At 39.0% G+C, this 16,666-nt stretch overlaps 1 protein-coding gene and 1 long non-coding RNA gene across 2 annotated transcripts; both read right to left on the minus strand.

Annotated features, from left to right (window-relative positions):
• Positions 1-2,537: 2,537 nt before the first annotated feature.
• On the minus strand, positions 2,538-7,664 carry cryba2b (crystallin, beta A2b). The gene is made up of 5 exons (XM_077580698.1): positions 7,291-7,664; positions 6,038-6,229; positions 4,886-5,027; positions 4,303-4,445; positions 2,538-2,857 (listed from the first exon to the last, which is right to left on the minus strand). The coding sequence occupies exons 2-5, from the start codon at positions 6,193-6,195 to the stop codon at positions 2,710-2,712; spliced, it is 591 nt and encodes a 196-aa protein (XP_077436824.1). The 5' UTR covers positions 6,196-6,229; positions 7,291-7,664; the 3' UTR covers positions 2,538-2,709.
• Positions 7,665-12,124: 4,460 nt separating this feature from the next.
• LOC144060829 (uncharacterized) lies at positions 12,125-14,697 on the minus strand. The gene is made up of 2 exons (XR_013296022.1): positions 14,374-14,697; positions 12,125-12,356 (listed from the first exon to the last, which is right to left on the minus strand). It is a non-coding gene; the product is annotated as an uncharacterized LOC144060829 (long non-coding RNA).
• Between the last annotated feature and the right edge of the window lie 1,969 nt (positions 14,698-16,666).

A 16,666-nucleotide genomic window follows, 5' to 3' on the forward strand; every position in this document is an offset into this window, starting at 1 on the left:
GCCCCTCGTGTTTTTCTTTTTTCCCCGCTCCCCCCCCCCCCCCCCACAAGTGCTGAAGGCCCGGCAGCCTTCAGCACCTCACAAGGAGGAGACGAGTCCAGGACGGCGCCTTGTCCGCGGTGCTGACGGTTGTCTCTCGCATCCCAGACTTGCTTTAGCTGCCTGTGTCCAAGTACACGTCGCAGGCAACTTAAAACAAGCCTCGAAGGCTGGACAGCATCCGCTCGCCACGTGATCCATCGCCTTCCAGCGTGGAAAGAAATCCACCCTTCGTCGCAAAAATCTGCCCCATTAGAAAGAAGCAAGAGTTAGCATGAACGTAGCTAACGATGCAGTTCCACAGACAGTTGTGACCGTCCAAGTCCCTTAAATGTCCTGGCAAACTCACCTTTGGCAATTTGTGGTCCAAGTGGCACCTGTCGCTGAACACCTGAGTGGCGTCAGTCCTCAATGACAAGTGACAAGCAGAGCAGCCTTTAATCCGACTGCAGAGGAATGTATATTTGACGAAGGTGTGCACTGTGCACACAGTTACACATTTATTAAAATATCCTGTTTTTGGGGTGTGGGACCGGGAGTTGATGCAGGCTGGTGGGTGTGTAACACGGACGCGCACGTCCTGGACAGTGGGAGGGGTGTGTGCGTTCGTGTACGTGTGTGTGGAGGCAAACACACTCCAGGATCCAAGTGTGTGACTGTAAAATAAATAGGATTCTGCCACATTAGAATAGCCAAACAAAGGATCAACTTTCCATTCCAGTTTCCGTTTTAAACTTGAAGAATTAAAATAATGGGTCATGTTACACAAAAAAATGCCTTTGCTGTCTTCATTGAAATCACGCGGTTGTCATGAAAAATGAATGTAGCACAATAACAAAACCCTGAAATATTTTTTACACATTCTAAAAACAGTTGGTGACACAATAAATTGTCATTTTGTTCAAAACAACCCAGAAAGTTTGATCAAAATGACCCAAGTAGTGAATCCGACACTTTTTGACCTTTTGACCCTTTGACCCGACCATTTTTTGACAGCATACTCCAGCAGGAGAAGTGCCTTACAATGTGTTTCCTTCATTTTTTTTACATTTTTAAAACTGCTGGGTCAAAAACAACCCAATTTGGGTCGAAAATTGGACTAACTGCTAACTTGGGTCAATTTGACCCAATTTTATGGGTTGTTTTGAACAGAACAACTCATTTTTGGGACAGTAAAATTGACCCAAGCTACTGGGTTGGTCCAACTTTTGACCCAGCAGTCTTAAGGGTGTATAACACCCCTATAAGATGCTGGGTTAAAAATAACCCAATTTTGGTATTAAAAAAATAATAATAATAAGAAGAAAAAAGAACAGACCCAACCAAACCACTTGATCCCATTTTTGACCAAAATTGCGCTATTTTTGACCCATTGGTCAAAAGTTGGGTCAAAAGTTGGGTCAAAAGTAACCCAAAGTGGGTGAAATAGCTAACCCAAAGTTGGGTCCAAAAGGGAGCAAGCCAATGCCAGGCTATTTATATATTCTAAAAACAGGTAAATCAAAAATAACTCAAATTGGGTTAAAACAAAAAAAAAGGACCACTCATTGGAATTGTGTCATAGCAAACTTGGCTACGCTAGCTAGCTAAAGGCAAACATAGGACACACCCTGTGCTGCCCCGAGGTCTGCATGGTGGGACTGAAGCAGGCAGACTTTGAAGAAGCTAGTGAGCTGCTTATTATCAACCGCGGCAAATTAGCATCGGTACCAGTATAAAGTCCTCACTACAATAACGTGGCGTCGCCCTAAGTCTTAAATGAGTGTCTATATGTCATATTATCGTAAGACACAGTTTGAAAATTAACACTGCGATATATTGGAAAATAACAAAATTACTTAAATAACATTTCAATTTAAATGTACTGCAACTATTGATAAAAAAAAAAAACATTCTTAAATGTTAAATACAGCTGAATTTTACTGAACAAATGTTTGAGCCACTGTAAGATGTACAGTTTGAACATTTAATTCGGTGATTCTTTGGCAAACCACTAGAGGGAGCCAATGTATTGCAGTTAAACGTAGTAGCACACTATAAACAAAAATATTTCACTATTCCAAACGCCATTAATGACATCACTATTGCATAATTATTTAGAACGTTCTGTATTAAAATCAGCTGGTGGACCTTCCGTAATAAAAAAATAACAAATAAATCATACTTAATACAAACTAGAGTCTTTCAATATGAGTAACACATATTTTACAAAATGAATGAAAATGAAACAATGTCCATTTATGTTGTGATGTGTGAGGGCTCCCTCTAGTGGTAGACGAAAGAATCACTGTTTAAGTACAGTTTGCTGTTGTTGTTTTTTTATCTCAATGTACAGTTTCTTAAGTATTTTTTTGTATGTAACGTGTTTATTTTTTAAGCACGGTATTCATCATTAAACCGTGAAGCCCAATATACAATTGCCACAAAACAAGTCGTTCTGCATTTAACTGTGTATGTGATGAGTTGAAATTTCAAAAGCACATTTTGGAGCAGCCTCCTTTGGGAAGAAAAGCCTTTATTTCCTATTTCCATAAACATGCTTGAGCATGGTGAAAGAAGCAAGCACTCAGATATCCATACGTGTAGAGCCACAGTGAGATAGAAAGACCGAGTCCATCTACTGTTCCGGGTCGGAGATGAGAGATGAAAGTTTTTCGACTTGGGCCGAGCCTAGTGCTGGATCCTCCGGATGGACTGCACCTGGTTGGTGTGAGCCTGGGTGCTGTACTCGTTGTAGTTTCTGTACTCGCCTTGGTGTCTGTCTCTCTCCAGGATGTACTGGTAGCCTCGGTAACCGGGGAACTGGTACGCCACCCAGCTGTCACAGACACAAGTGACATTCATTACGTACTACGAAGACCGGCCTAGTGGTCGTAGAAGGACATCACGGGCACGTAGAGTAGCAGTTGGGCTAAAAAAAAATTTTTTTTAAATAGTACTGTTAAACACCATGGGTTCTATTTTTGTGGCCGGAGGAGTGAAGCTTTTTCACACTGCACTTAGCTCAGTAGGAAAGAGTCGCTTGGCAACACAAAATGACCGGGTGCCAGCTTGCCCATATTTGGAAGTGCTGACATAACAGCCTATCAGGAAGTAAAAACTCACCGCATACACAATGAATAGGTTTAATGACGGGGAGCTGCACCCTGCTAAATGCAGTGTGAAAAGGGCTTTCATTGGCTCAGAGGACTCTTAGAACAGGTGTTAGTAATTTTGCAGACGCGCACAAGCCATCTTATATTAAAAAAAAATTTAAAAGGCAATTTGTGTCGTGGGAGTGAACCACTGATTTGAATATATGACTGAATAGCCATACACACTCCCGTGCAAGTCGTTGAAGTCACAGGGCGGCCATCTTGCTCCTCCCATCTCGCGAGCAGACTACTGTATAAACTATACAGTATACGTACAGATTTGACATATAGAGCTCGTAGGCAGTTAGTATAGGGCCGTCTATCAAAATATAAATCATGCGGTTTCTACTAAGTTCTGTCTCAAATGTTCTCCAATTTCGATACTGTAAATGTATAGGATGGTATGCCGAGAAACGTTTCTTGGGAGGAGCAATATGGCGGCCTTGCGACTTCAAAAGGCTTGGCCTATCGGCTATCCAGTCATATATTCAGATCAGTGGAGTGAACACAGCCGATTCCATTCGCCGCCAATCAAAGCGCTTCCCTTTAAATAATGTCCATGGACTTCATGTTCAAGTGGAAAGTGGCATGAAAATGTTTTTTCATCATGTGAACAGTCGAAATGATCACCTATCTTAAATGTTGATTTTCAGTAAAAGTGCAAGTGCTTCATGAAGCTTCTTGCGATATATATATTTTTACTCCTCTAGATGGTGGCTTTGGTTTAAGGATACAGTGTAAATGTAAACAATTTCCATTATACTAGCCTTTATCTTTAGCCCAAGATCACAATCTAAAGGAAAGAAAAAAAAATCACAAGGGTTTCATGAAGCTTCATGAAGCACTTGCAATATTTTTTTACTCCCCTAGATGGCGATCTTGATTGAAAGATGCCGTGGAAATTCCACCGCACTAGCCTTAATATTCAAACCAAGAGCACCATCTAGAGGGGAGGAAAAAACAAAGTGTTTCATGAAGCTTCATTTTCCTATCACTAAGTGTTGAGATGATTCACGTTAGCTAATTTCGAGATCTTTATCTTACTTAAGAAAGATTTTTAAAAAAAACTTTTTACCAAAGTTATACAATTTTTAATCTCATTGTAACTGAAGAGTCGTTGCTAACTTACGCTCCGGAGTTGACTTTGATAGAAGGCACCTCTTTGGAGCACCAACCCATGGCCTGTAGGGAGGGGTAGTCGTCGCACATTTCAAACTTACGGCCCTGGAAGTCTTCGCCGTCGTACAGAGTCACCTTGCTGTCGCTGTGGTTCTGCGAGAGACCACGTTTTCGGCGCACGACAGTCACAACTTCATTTCATTGGAAAAGATAATAAATACAGTACACATAAAGAATAGAATAAATATGTAAATAAATACGTATACATGCACATAAATAACCACATGAATAACAAATAATAAATAAACAAATACATGAAAATAAACCTATAAATAAATACGTAAATTAAAAAAAATAACTATGTAAAATAACTAAATAAAATAAATATAAATATAAATAAATACATAAATAAAAAATATATACTACATAAATAAAATAACTTACTAAATATAAGAAAATAAATAAGTAAAATAAATAATATAACACCCCTAATATATATATATATATATCCAAGGCTTTAAGATATGTGTGTTTGTATTGGTAGATTAAGTCAAATATCCAAATTGAGCCATGAAAAGAAGAAGAGCACTCACGGCACACTTGATGGGTCTGAAGGACAGAATGTGCTCGGTTCTGTAGCTGCTGTTTCCGCTCCAGGCCTCGTAGCGAGGGTAGTCGCCCTTCTCCAGGATAAACTGCTGCCCCTGGAACTCGGGGTACTCGTACCCGACCCAGCTACAAGCGGACCAAGGGATGACGGACGCTCGTTAGGATGCATAACTTTACGTTGACTTAGACAAAACGGCGGCGTAGGGCGCCACAATGGCCTGTAATGAACGCAGCATGCAGCTGCTTTTTGTGAAAGGCGGCACAAAGCAAACATTTAATTCTGCCTGCTGCAGCTGAAGGCGCGTTCGTTATCTGATCGGCAGTCAGTCAGCCATTATGGATCCCGGCAAGCAGATGCACGCGGCAGGTCACGCTTGATGCATGCTAACCACAAATGCAATAATATGCAAGTGTAATTGCTTCCACATCAGGAGGAAAAAATCGAATTGGACATTATGTACAGTGGATATAAAAAGTCTACACACCCCTGTTCAAATGCCAGGTTTTTGTGGTATTACAAATTCGTCTTTTTCCACTATCATCTACCTTGAGGCTTCCAGTTCCATCCGAATAAAAACAGATCCAAATAAACTTCAGCTGTTCTGGTAGGCTTTTTCTTACTTTTTTTTTTTTTTTTTGCTTTCTAGAAAATCATGAAGGTTTTATCCTAAAACTGACTAGCATTTTTGAACTGTTCATAATTCCTTCCACCTTAACTAAGGCTATTTCCAGCTAAATAAAAACAGCCACAAATAAATTTCATATGTTCTTGTAGGCTTTTCATAACATTGTCTTTTTACTTTCTAGGAGAATCAATAAGGTTTTGTGCAAAAACTGACTGGCATCTTGAAAGGCTCATAATTCCCCCCTCATCCCCAAAGCATGACACTTCCACCACCGTGTTTACTGTAAATATGGCCAAAAAGCCCAAAAGTTCATTGGATCATAACAAAATCTCCCAACACATATGATTGGTATGTTGTGATCCAATTATGAAACTAACAAACTGCTCACATTTTAACAGGGGTGTGTAGACTTTTATAATCGTGGCTGTGAGGATAGGCGGTTCGGATAATGGATGAAGTGTTGAAATGATTTGGACTTTGAAAGAACCCGGATGGAGGTGTTCTACTTACGGTCCGTTCTCCACCTTGATGGAGCGGATCTTGTTGAAGCCGCGCTCCATGATGTTCTGGCAATCCAGCATGAACTCGCAGCGCTTGCCCTGGAAGTTCTCCTCCTCCCAAACGGTGATCTTGAACTGACCCATCTGCTCCAACTGCTGAGTGTTCATGGCTGCGACTGCTGCTGCCGTCGCACTTCACTATCTGAACGAGGAGAATTAAATGGAGTTGATGAACACTCGTCTTGCATTTGCTACATTAAAAATGTTTAACAATCAACTGCATATTTTAGAATTCAAAATAAAAGAAATGATCATTTTCCAAATAGGTATATTACATTTTTTAAAATTGTTTTATTTCCTTACATTTCATTTTGACCTACGGAACGTTTTATCATACAAAAAAAGAAAAACTATTTTGAAATATATGCATGATAAAAAATAAAAATTGAACGATGTAGTCTACCATTTATTGCATGTTTGAACTGTTCTATTTCAACAACTGTGTGTTTGATCATTTAAAAAAAGAAAATTTGAAAGAAAAAATTTTTTAAACATTTTTTTATTTATTTACAGTATTCAGAGGAAATTCAGCCTAACATTTCTCCCTATTTTTTTTTACATTTTTAAATGGGTCAATTTGATTTGTAACTATTTTTTGTACACTAAAAATGTTTATATAATTTGAAAAAATGAAATTCAAAGATATTTTAAAACTACAGTATGTCTAACGAATAAAAAGTTCTATTAATTTTGCCTCCCATTTTTTATCATTTGCGGGGGGGTCAATGCATTTTTTAGAGTTTTTTTTCAGAGTTTTATATTCTTAATTTTTTTAAACTTTTCTTTTTGTAAGGGTCAGTTTAGGAAATTTTACTTTATGTCAATGACATGGTTTGCCAGATTCAATATTTATATCACGTCAAAGAAAAATATGTTTGTTTTTTTTAACAGAATCTAAAATTAAAAGTAAAATGGTAAATATGAATCCAAATATTTGTCACTTCTACATAATGGTCCAGCTGTATGACATTAAAAAGCTCCAGTATATAATAATGTAAAATTATACTACAGTACATCTGCAAAAGAAAATAATGAAGTGATAAAAAAAAAAGAAAATGTTCCCCCACTTTTATTTAGCACTATGACACTGACTGATCAAAAACATTATTTTTATTTACATTTACCTGCCATGCCTCTAAACTAATAATTAGCATTTTGCTAGCCCTGATTTCATTTGTTAGTGGAAATTATTAACATACTTACAGACGGTACTGAAGTGGGACAGATCCAGTATAATCAATGACGGGGTAGAGACCCTCGCTTGCGCTTTTATAGGGTCGGGCCCCCCTGGACCGTCGACCCGGCAGCCTTGCACACTCAGCAGCCCGGCGGGCCCGGCTGAAAGGACGGCATTAGCCGCGTGCTTTGTGGAGGCTTCGCGGCGCCATTGTCCTCAGAGCCCGCAAGCCACTTAGTCATCACTATGGCAGCCGAGGCCCACAACACTAACGAACTGACGTGACACTTTGATTGCCACCAAAGGATAATAGACGCATTCTGGGAGCTGATCCTCTCTGGTGTTTTCGCTCTCTCTCACACACACACACACAAACTGGCAGGACACTGGAGATGCACAAGAAGAGGCGTTCTGAACCTTTAAAAAGACAAGTCATAAAGTTTACATTTGGAACAATCTAAGAATGGGCCAAAAATTTATCAATCACAAAATATGAATACGCAGGTAAATTACGTACCTTCTGCCATCTAGTGGAAGAGTATTTTATTGTTCTGCATGTCATTATATGTCATTGGTGTAGATAGGTCAACAAACATAACAAGCACCACCTAAAAATAAATAATACTGCTATCAAATACAGAAAAAAAACTGTACCTATGGATATATATCAACAATAAATTTCAAAATATTCCGGCAAAGTTAAACAAAAAGATACCATAAAGTTTAAAAAAAAGTATTCATGCAAATGTTTAAGTGAAATACAACTGACCTGGAAATGGGCAGCGATGCTTTCATATTCCACTAGAGGGAGCCACACTTCGAGATTTCTTGATGTAAAGTACGCCACAAAATATCACTAGCCGATATTTTCCTTGTCATTATGGATTAAGATGTTAAAAATCAGTTTGCGTGTACCTTGCTTTTTTTTAGTATATGTAATGTTATTTTGACAACTTTTCCGCTACTCGCACGTTTTGGTCACCAGTCTACATAACGACAATTACGGGGAAAAAAAATTGTAAATAAATAATAAATAAATCTTAGAGACCAAATTTAAACTAGTTGGGAAGTGATTCTTTCGTGTACCACTAGAGGGAGCCCATGTACCGCTACACTTTGGGTAGTGAATAATTTTCCAAGTTGAATAATTTCCTGCGCCACATATGATGGCCATTAAAACTAGAGCAGTTTTCCCTAACCTTTATTGCGCCGTGGCACATATTTTACATTTGAAAAAAAATCTCATGGTAAGCCACCAAACAAAAATGTCACAAAAAGGGATACACAGGTTGACTACTGTATGTACCGTCTGCCACTATATGTCACTGGCATAGATAGATGAACAAAGATAACAGCATAACTCACCTTATGATGCTGTACTGTTGCAATAACATACCATATTTTGTTACATTATTACCAAACAGGGTCAATCAAAAGTCAGCATTATTTGGTTGTCAAGGCAGACTATACAGTATATATTTGACACAACTCTTATGTTTAGTATTATGGAAAAGCTCAAAAAAGGTTGTGCTACACCACTGCAAAAAAAAAAAATTCAGTTTATATAGACTATACTTTAAAGGGTGGGGGGGAGTTAGTTATAAACGTGCTCAAAAAGTACCATACTATTTCATCGTGGTATTAGGGCATCCCGTCCGTACATGAAAAGAAAACCCCAAACGAAAGAAATGAAACTACGTGGCAGTGGGAAGAAATTAGGCTGCGGCGAAGTGTACTAGTGGTTGAATGTGCCTCACAGTCAAGAGATCAGTGTTTGAATCCACAAACCTTTCAAGAGGGAGGGGGGGATGGTTTTTAGAAAGACCTTTATCCTTCATTAGTCTGACATCTAGTGGTCAAATGTATATTGCAGTCATAGTGGACACTGGAACTTGGGAATGTGTGTGCGTGAGAAAGCACTTTTGTAAGCCATCCATTGTAGCTGAACATGTTTGTGTGTGTTTGTGTGGAGCAGGTGAGGGTTAGGCAGGTGAAGCTTATGTGGACGCAGATGTCACACGTGTGTTCCAAAGCTGAAAGCGCTGAAGCCTTTGTGCTCTACTACTAGTACACAATGAGCACTTTCACAATGTAACAGGATTCAGTATTCGCAAAGTGCTGCTGCTACTAATCGATTAGCAAAATAATCCATAAATATTTTTGAGAATCCAGTAATTGCCTTGATATCGTGTTTAATTTAAAAATGGTAAAAATCTCAGCCAGTTTCAACCTCCAAAAAAATGTCAGATGCCTGAAGGCCTCCATGAAAGCAGACTGAATCCAAATTAGACATTTGAAAACATCTGCTTTTGCAAAACAATAATCAATACACGTTACAGACAAAAAATGTTGGCATATTTCCTGCACTGTCAACTTGAAAAAATGTCCAGTTTAAAAATAACATACATGTTTATATTATTTAATTTTTTATTTTTATTTTTTATGAACAGTTCAAAATGACAGTCAGTTTTTAGTAAAATAAATAAATAAATAAAAAACTTTTTAAGCATGCAAAAACTTTATGAATCCCCAAAACAGAGGAGGGCAAACTCGGTCCTCGAGGGTCGGAGTCCCCCGCAGGTTTTGGAGGTTTCCCTTTTCCGACACAAGCTGATTCCAATCAAGAGGATCGTTATCAGGTTTATGCAGAGATTGCTGATGAGCTGATCATATATCAGCTGTGTTGGAGAAGGGAAACATCCAAAACCTGCAGGACTCCGGCCCCCGAGGACCGAGTGTCCCCACCCCTGCCCTAGAAGGTGAAATGAAATGATCCTGGAAAAGCCTACTAGAAGATCTGAACTTTATTTGGGACTGTTTTTATTCAGCTGGAACTTATGAGCGGTTCAAAAATGTCACTATATACATCTAAATTGTAATTTTGAATGAATGACTGCCACGTGAATTCCTTCCTTCCTTTATGTCAACGCACACACACTCATTTTCCTGTTAAATCCATCAGTGTGCATTTGCATGCAACAAGCACTCTAGTTTAAAATCCTCTCTTCTATTGCCGTTTTTTTTTTTTTTTTATTTAAAGATCCCTGTAACAGTCTAACGATGTCAATGATGTCATTACAAAAGGTTTTGTGCGAGTTGTGCTTGAGATGGTGCGTATTAAAAGTGCCGAGCGAGCTCTTGTTTCCCAATCACTATGAATGAACACAACTATTTGAATAGTCAGTGAATGCACCTGCACACACATACGAGAGTGTTTGCATACGCGCGCACGCGCGCACACGCCGCACCGAATGCCCTTCTTCGGGTGGAAGGTTGCCACGGAAACTAATCCAGGTAAGGATGATGCGAGTCGGACATCTGCTCTTCCGACATCCGAGCGTGGACGTCCCGCAAAGCAGCTGCACAACAATTTGTCACCTTTTGCCGCGCCTCGTTTACTCCTCAGCGGACGTACGACGCAATACGGATTATGATGTGATGTGTGTGTTATTGAATTGTGTTGACAGGCACGTAAACACGTGAAAATGTAAATGTCAGTGCGGTGTGCAAACGCACATGCAGGGAAGGAAAGGAAGGAAGGAAGGAAAGAAGGAGCACACGCATTGACCCAGTGGCATTATTCACCTTGTCTTTGCTTGTGTAACAAACAATGTGTTGCTTTTATCTTTTTAGGGTCATCCAGTAAAAGGAATTGCTAGTACGTAATTGGCGATTCGATCGAAGGACTTCAAGGAGCTAGTTAGCATCACTTACTGTAATACTCAAAAAATAATCTTCTACGGGTACCAATATTGTACTATTAATACCAATTGTACTTTATGATACCAAAACGTATTCTCATACCACTAATACTACTATGAATGGTCGAGTATGGATACCAGGTTTCGGTATAGGGCAGGCCTTATTTCAACGTATCAGCACTCGGTCGCCCCCTTGTGGCCGTTTTATGATCAGGACCTGGAAAGCTAGAGAATTAGGAATTAGAAGAATAAACATTTGCCATTCATTTCATGCAGTTTTAAGGGAAAATGTTATGTTATGATACATAAGACTTTTTAAAAAATGATCTATAATTGCTTTTTTTGGTGTGTTTGGTTGTTGTTGTTTTTTTTTTGGGGGGGGGGGGGGGTATCCGTACTTGGTAATGGTATCGGTGACTATTTAAAAGTGGAGAACTAAAAAGTGTGCAATCAAACATAACTAATAAGGCTAATTGTACTCATACTTAAGCTAATTCCATTATTGCTCCTAATATTGGTAATAAATCTGCCAACACTACTCTACTGACACTAACACTAATTTAATACTACTAATTATTCTAGTAATAGACTACCATTAATACTAATATTATTCATTCTAATGTACTGATTATAGTTTAACTAATATAACTAGTACTACTAAATTAATTATAAAAATAAAATATACTAATAATACTACCAACAACACAAATAGTTTAAAAAAAGAAAAGAAAAAAAAAAGTGCAGATACATTTTTATGAATTCTGATTGAAGTCCCAATGATCAATACAAAATACATGAGCAGTATTTAACCAAACTTCTCCACCAACCATAATTATCGGAAATAAAAGCAACCTTACGTTCATTTCAGCAGCTGCAACTGGCACAACAAAAAAGCTACTATTTGGCCAACCCGGAGAGGAACAAGCCTCGGGCATTTGCATGACTCTTGATTATCAGTAACTGTCAGAGGAAACAACACGTACGCACGCACGCACACACACACACACTCACGTAGCCTCTGGGAGCTACTCAGCCAACCATTTAGAGATAGTCGAGCGGCGGCAGTTTGGCAGGCTCCACAAATGCAATCATGTCGCTGGTGTCCAGAAACAGACAGCGGAGTCTTAATGCTGCTGAGACAAAAGACCAACTCAACATGGTGACTTGCGTCTACTGGAGATTTGCTCCATGCGACCCTTTATTGGGGTCACGGCAATTCATGATGTGAATGATTGCGCTGGGTTTGAATGGAGCAAAGATGAGGGCAGAAGGTTCAAGCTGTCTTTTGGTGAACATTGTGAAGGATTACACCTCACATCTTGGCCCAACAGGTGATATTGTCTCCAAAATAAACCAATTGGTGCTCGTTCAGAGTCGTAAAATATTCCACACTAAAAAAAGAAAAGAACCAAGACTTCCAAAGTTAACTACCCTTAATTTTTGGATTCAGCTAAAATCCTAAGGCGGAAAACTGCCTACACGTCAAAATAACAGAGTTCAAACCAGATGAGACCGTAGTGCACTCGAAAAACAGTTGGGTCAAAAATAACCCCAAATTGGGTCAAGGTTGGAATAACCCAACTTTTTATGTTATTTAACCCAAAAAGTTGTGTCAAATTAAATTAATCACCCACAAATCAAACCAATTTGATTGTTTTGTGCGTTATTCATTAGAAACAATTTTTTGGTTAGTTTAAGAACCCAAGTGAATTGGGTAAAAAATTAACCAATCCAACTTTTTGTGGTATTTAACCCCAACTGTTGGGTCAATTGAAATGAATAATCCACAAATGAACCAAATTTTGGTTAGTAGAATAACCCAATTGAATTGGGTCAAAAATGAATTGACCCATCATTTTGAGGTATTCAGTTCCAAATGTTGGGTCAAATTAAATTAATAGCCCACAAATCAACCACATTTTTGGGTTGGTTTATGGGTTATTCATTTGACCCAAAGGTTTGGGGTTAATTGAATAACCCAAAATGTTGGGTCAGTCCCTTTTTGACCCAATTTAGGTTCATTTTCACCCAATTGTTTTTAGAGTGTGGGCAGGTGCTTGAGGACCACTTAGGGTTTATGTGTGCACGTGGTTGTTTATGTAGTTTTACAAATAAGACCACAGTGTAGTAGAATATGATTATTGTGTTCTTTTCAGAGTTGGGAGTGGCTAAGCATCCCCACTGAAACAAAATGCCGACAAGCTACTTTAGCATCAGTTGGTAAGAGTTTCACAATGCCGCTAGCAGGGACCAGTTAGGACTGTCGGTTGCAAGTCAGCAAGGTAACCGTGCAAGGTAACCAGGATATTGACAAGTGTGCGCTCTCCCGTCCTCTCTGTTTAAACAAATATTGACTTGCCGAGGCAAATAAGCTCTCAGGTAAAGAACGACGGGAAAGACGGCCTTTCTAATGACGAGCCGGTTAAAGGTGATTAACTTTCATGAGAAAATTATCTTTACAAAAGGTTTGGGAGTTGGAGTTTTGGGAGGGGTGCAGCGAATGAAAGGGTCACAATTGGTGTTTTTTGCAACATATGGTATGTACAGCGGCAAGGACATGTATGCCAACGCTACACAAACGTCGCACAAATTGACTTTTAGGATTATGTCAGAGACTCAAGCACAAGCGCGACTCTTCAACATTTTTACTTAAGACAAAACTGAACTGAACAGTAGTCCAAGGCTGACTGGATTCAATTTATAGATTCTTATACTGTAGCAGGAAAGCGGTAGTTCAATGAATCTGTTTTCAAATTAGATGGCTGGAAAAGATGAAGGCGTTACACTTTGTAAAAGTAATACTGTAATTGCTTTGGAGCCAGCCAGTCCTCCCTCAAATGTCTCCAATTGGTTCAAAATGCTTGCCTTTTAACTGGAACACGTAAGAGGGAGCATAAAAGTCCAACTAAATTTTTATTTTTTTAAACCTAACCTCTCTGAGCGGCTCCATCCCTACACTCAAGTTGTTGTTGTTGTTTGTTTGTTTTGGCAAAATGCAAACAATTAAGCAAAAAGTATGAATAAATGATCAACTTGTAAGATACTGATATCTGACTACTACATGACTCTAATCTTGGCTAGCTTGTTAGCCTAGTAGTTAGCATGTCTCCCTTACAGTTCTGAGGTTTCGGGTTCCAATCTCAGCACAGTGACCTCATCCACCCCTTAAATAACACAATCACGTGGCAAAAATAATCTACAAAAACGCTCTATAGCTCTGCATGGTGTTAAAGAAGCAGCAGAGGCATTTCACATATTTGAGGATACCATTGTCACTAAAGCTATAGAAATAGCTAGCTTTAGCTTCTTATACATCACCTACAAACAACCCCCGAACTTCTACCTTTACACTATATTAGCATGTACTGTATATAAAAAAAAACTTAAAATAAAATACAAGGTACTCACCAGAGATGTTGACGCAGACTTCCTTTCTTGATCCTGCCTTTCTGCGTAAGCTAGCTATCGCGCTTGCTAAGTACGATCTTCCTAAGAAGGTACACATGTCATGAAGGTTCTTCCTTTTGTGAATTGGCACAACTGTGCCTTTGTTAACTTGTTAACCCCAGATTCTAACGTATTTCAGCAGGAAATGCATCTTGGGATGTGTCCTATCCAAGGCTTCACAAGTATCCACCCGATGCATAGTTGGCTTAAGCTAGCTGATGCTGTTTTGGTTTTGTTTTTCATGTTTTGTCATGTCTACAGATTTTGTGTTTGTTCCTGTTCTTGTCAGCCATGTTGGTTGTGTCGACCAATCAGCTCCCTGCATTCACTACTCTCTTGTCCTGGTGTGTCTTGTTGTGTCGTTAGTTTGCTTGTATTTAGTTCACTGTGTTTGTTCAATCCGTGTTTGTTCACTGTTGCCATTTTTCGTCACGTTATGTTATGATTCCTTTTGTTTTGTGTTTGTTCCCTTTGTTACTTGTTTTTTTTTTGGTGGGGGGGAGGGGGGTTAATATTTTTGATTCATCCATCCATTTGAACTACTCATCCTGCCTTTTCCCATCTATTATAAAGGAATCTTTTTTTTTTATTTATACTCCGGCCATGCAGCTTCCCTGCATTTGGATGCTCCACATTTTGCCAACTCCAACATGCAAATTAGTGCTTGTCACAATTCAGGTGAAAAGTGCGTGTAGCGCTCTACCGAAAGCGTGACCATTTCAATAAGTGTGTTCAGGATATGCACTGAGCATTTAGTTCAGAAAACAGTGTTTAGTGTTTTAGAAATTGGAAAAATACTGGAAATAGAGATGCTGACACCTCACAGTAATTTTATTGTGTGAGACAGACAGAACAACCCAAAAGCACTGCAAAGTGTGGTCAATACTGGTAGTGATGGGTGCATACTGCATCGGTCCAAATGACAGATGGCCTAAACAGGTGCACATGTGTGTGTGTGTGCGTAATGTTTAGTTAACCATTAACGTAACCCGCCATTAAGTCCATCTCTGAGTTCTGCGCTGCTCGCCTGCAGCCTCCAGTGATGACGTACAAAGTGGACGGCGATGGAAAAAACTGCCGGGATGAATGTGCCACTTGGAAAATGATTATCCAAAAAGGGGTGGGGGGGGGGGGCTTACAGAGATTAGCATCCCTGCTCTTGTAAATGTCAACTTTTTCATGTTAGGTTCCCACATACGATAAATTAAATATTGTATAGTGAATACATGTATTCAGATAGCAGTTTCCAATTCATCTCATGTTCAGTTAACATGTGAACTACATTTGTATTGTTAGCATAATAGCATAATTGCCTAAGTATTTTATTTATTTATTTTTACATTTTTGGAGCACGAAACTTCAACAGTCCGTTTGCCTCGATTCAACCTCTGCAGATTATCATGATCTGGATGACAAAAAAGATCATAAGAAAAAAACAACATCATTTTAGGTAGGCACGTTTGTATTTTTTATTGATCAATGACAACAAAAATGACATGCTGTAGGAAATTATGCTATTAAGATCACAATATGGTGGCTTTTTATTAGTTTAGTTTGTTTTTTTTACTGTTAACAGCTCTATAAACTTCCAACTATCCATATTTTCTATAGTGGTTGTCCACGTAAGAGACACAGGCAAGTTGGAGCCTGCGCATGCTGACTTTGTGCAAGAGGCGGTGTACACCCTGGACTGGTCGCGGTCACACTCACATTCACAGACTTCATTGAAATTAGTGTGCATATTTTGGGAAGCAATCCAGAAGGGAAAAAAAAGGCATCTTTGTGAACATCCAAATGAGATTCAATCCCAGAACCTTTCGAATGTGAGGCAGATGTGTTAAACGGTAGAGCACCGTGATGCCTTTATGAACTTATTTCTTTAAAAAAAAAAAAAAAACAGAATATATATTTTTCTAGACAGCTTGACTAAGAAACTTCATCATGTGATCGATTTCTATTTTCATTTTATTTATTCCATCCTTGTCAAATGTATACATTGGGATGAGTAGATCAAATTGTCTCACACACACTAAATTATAAAAAGTTTCATTGCCGCTAACATTTGTTTTCGTTAGACTTCATGCAAAAATTACCATCAACTTGTCCCGAGGATACAGTAGCAACTCGTTGTGCAGCTTTTAGATTCGAAGTGTTTATTCTGATGGGGGGGGGGGGGGGTGTTAGTGAGGCGCAGCAACCAACAAAGTCCTTGACACAAGCAAACTTCCCGTCTCCAGCCGTCAACCCGTACCTG

The sequence above is a fragment of the Vanacampus margaritifer genome, chromosome 11 (genome assembly GCF_051991255.1).
Source record: "Vanacampus margaritifer isolate UIUO_Vmar chromosome 11, RoL_Vmar_1.0, whole genome shotgun sequence".
In the NCBI taxonomy this organism is placed as follows: Eukaryota; Metazoa; Chordata; class Actinopteri; order Syngnathiformes; family Syngnathidae; genus Vanacampus; species Vanacampus margaritifer.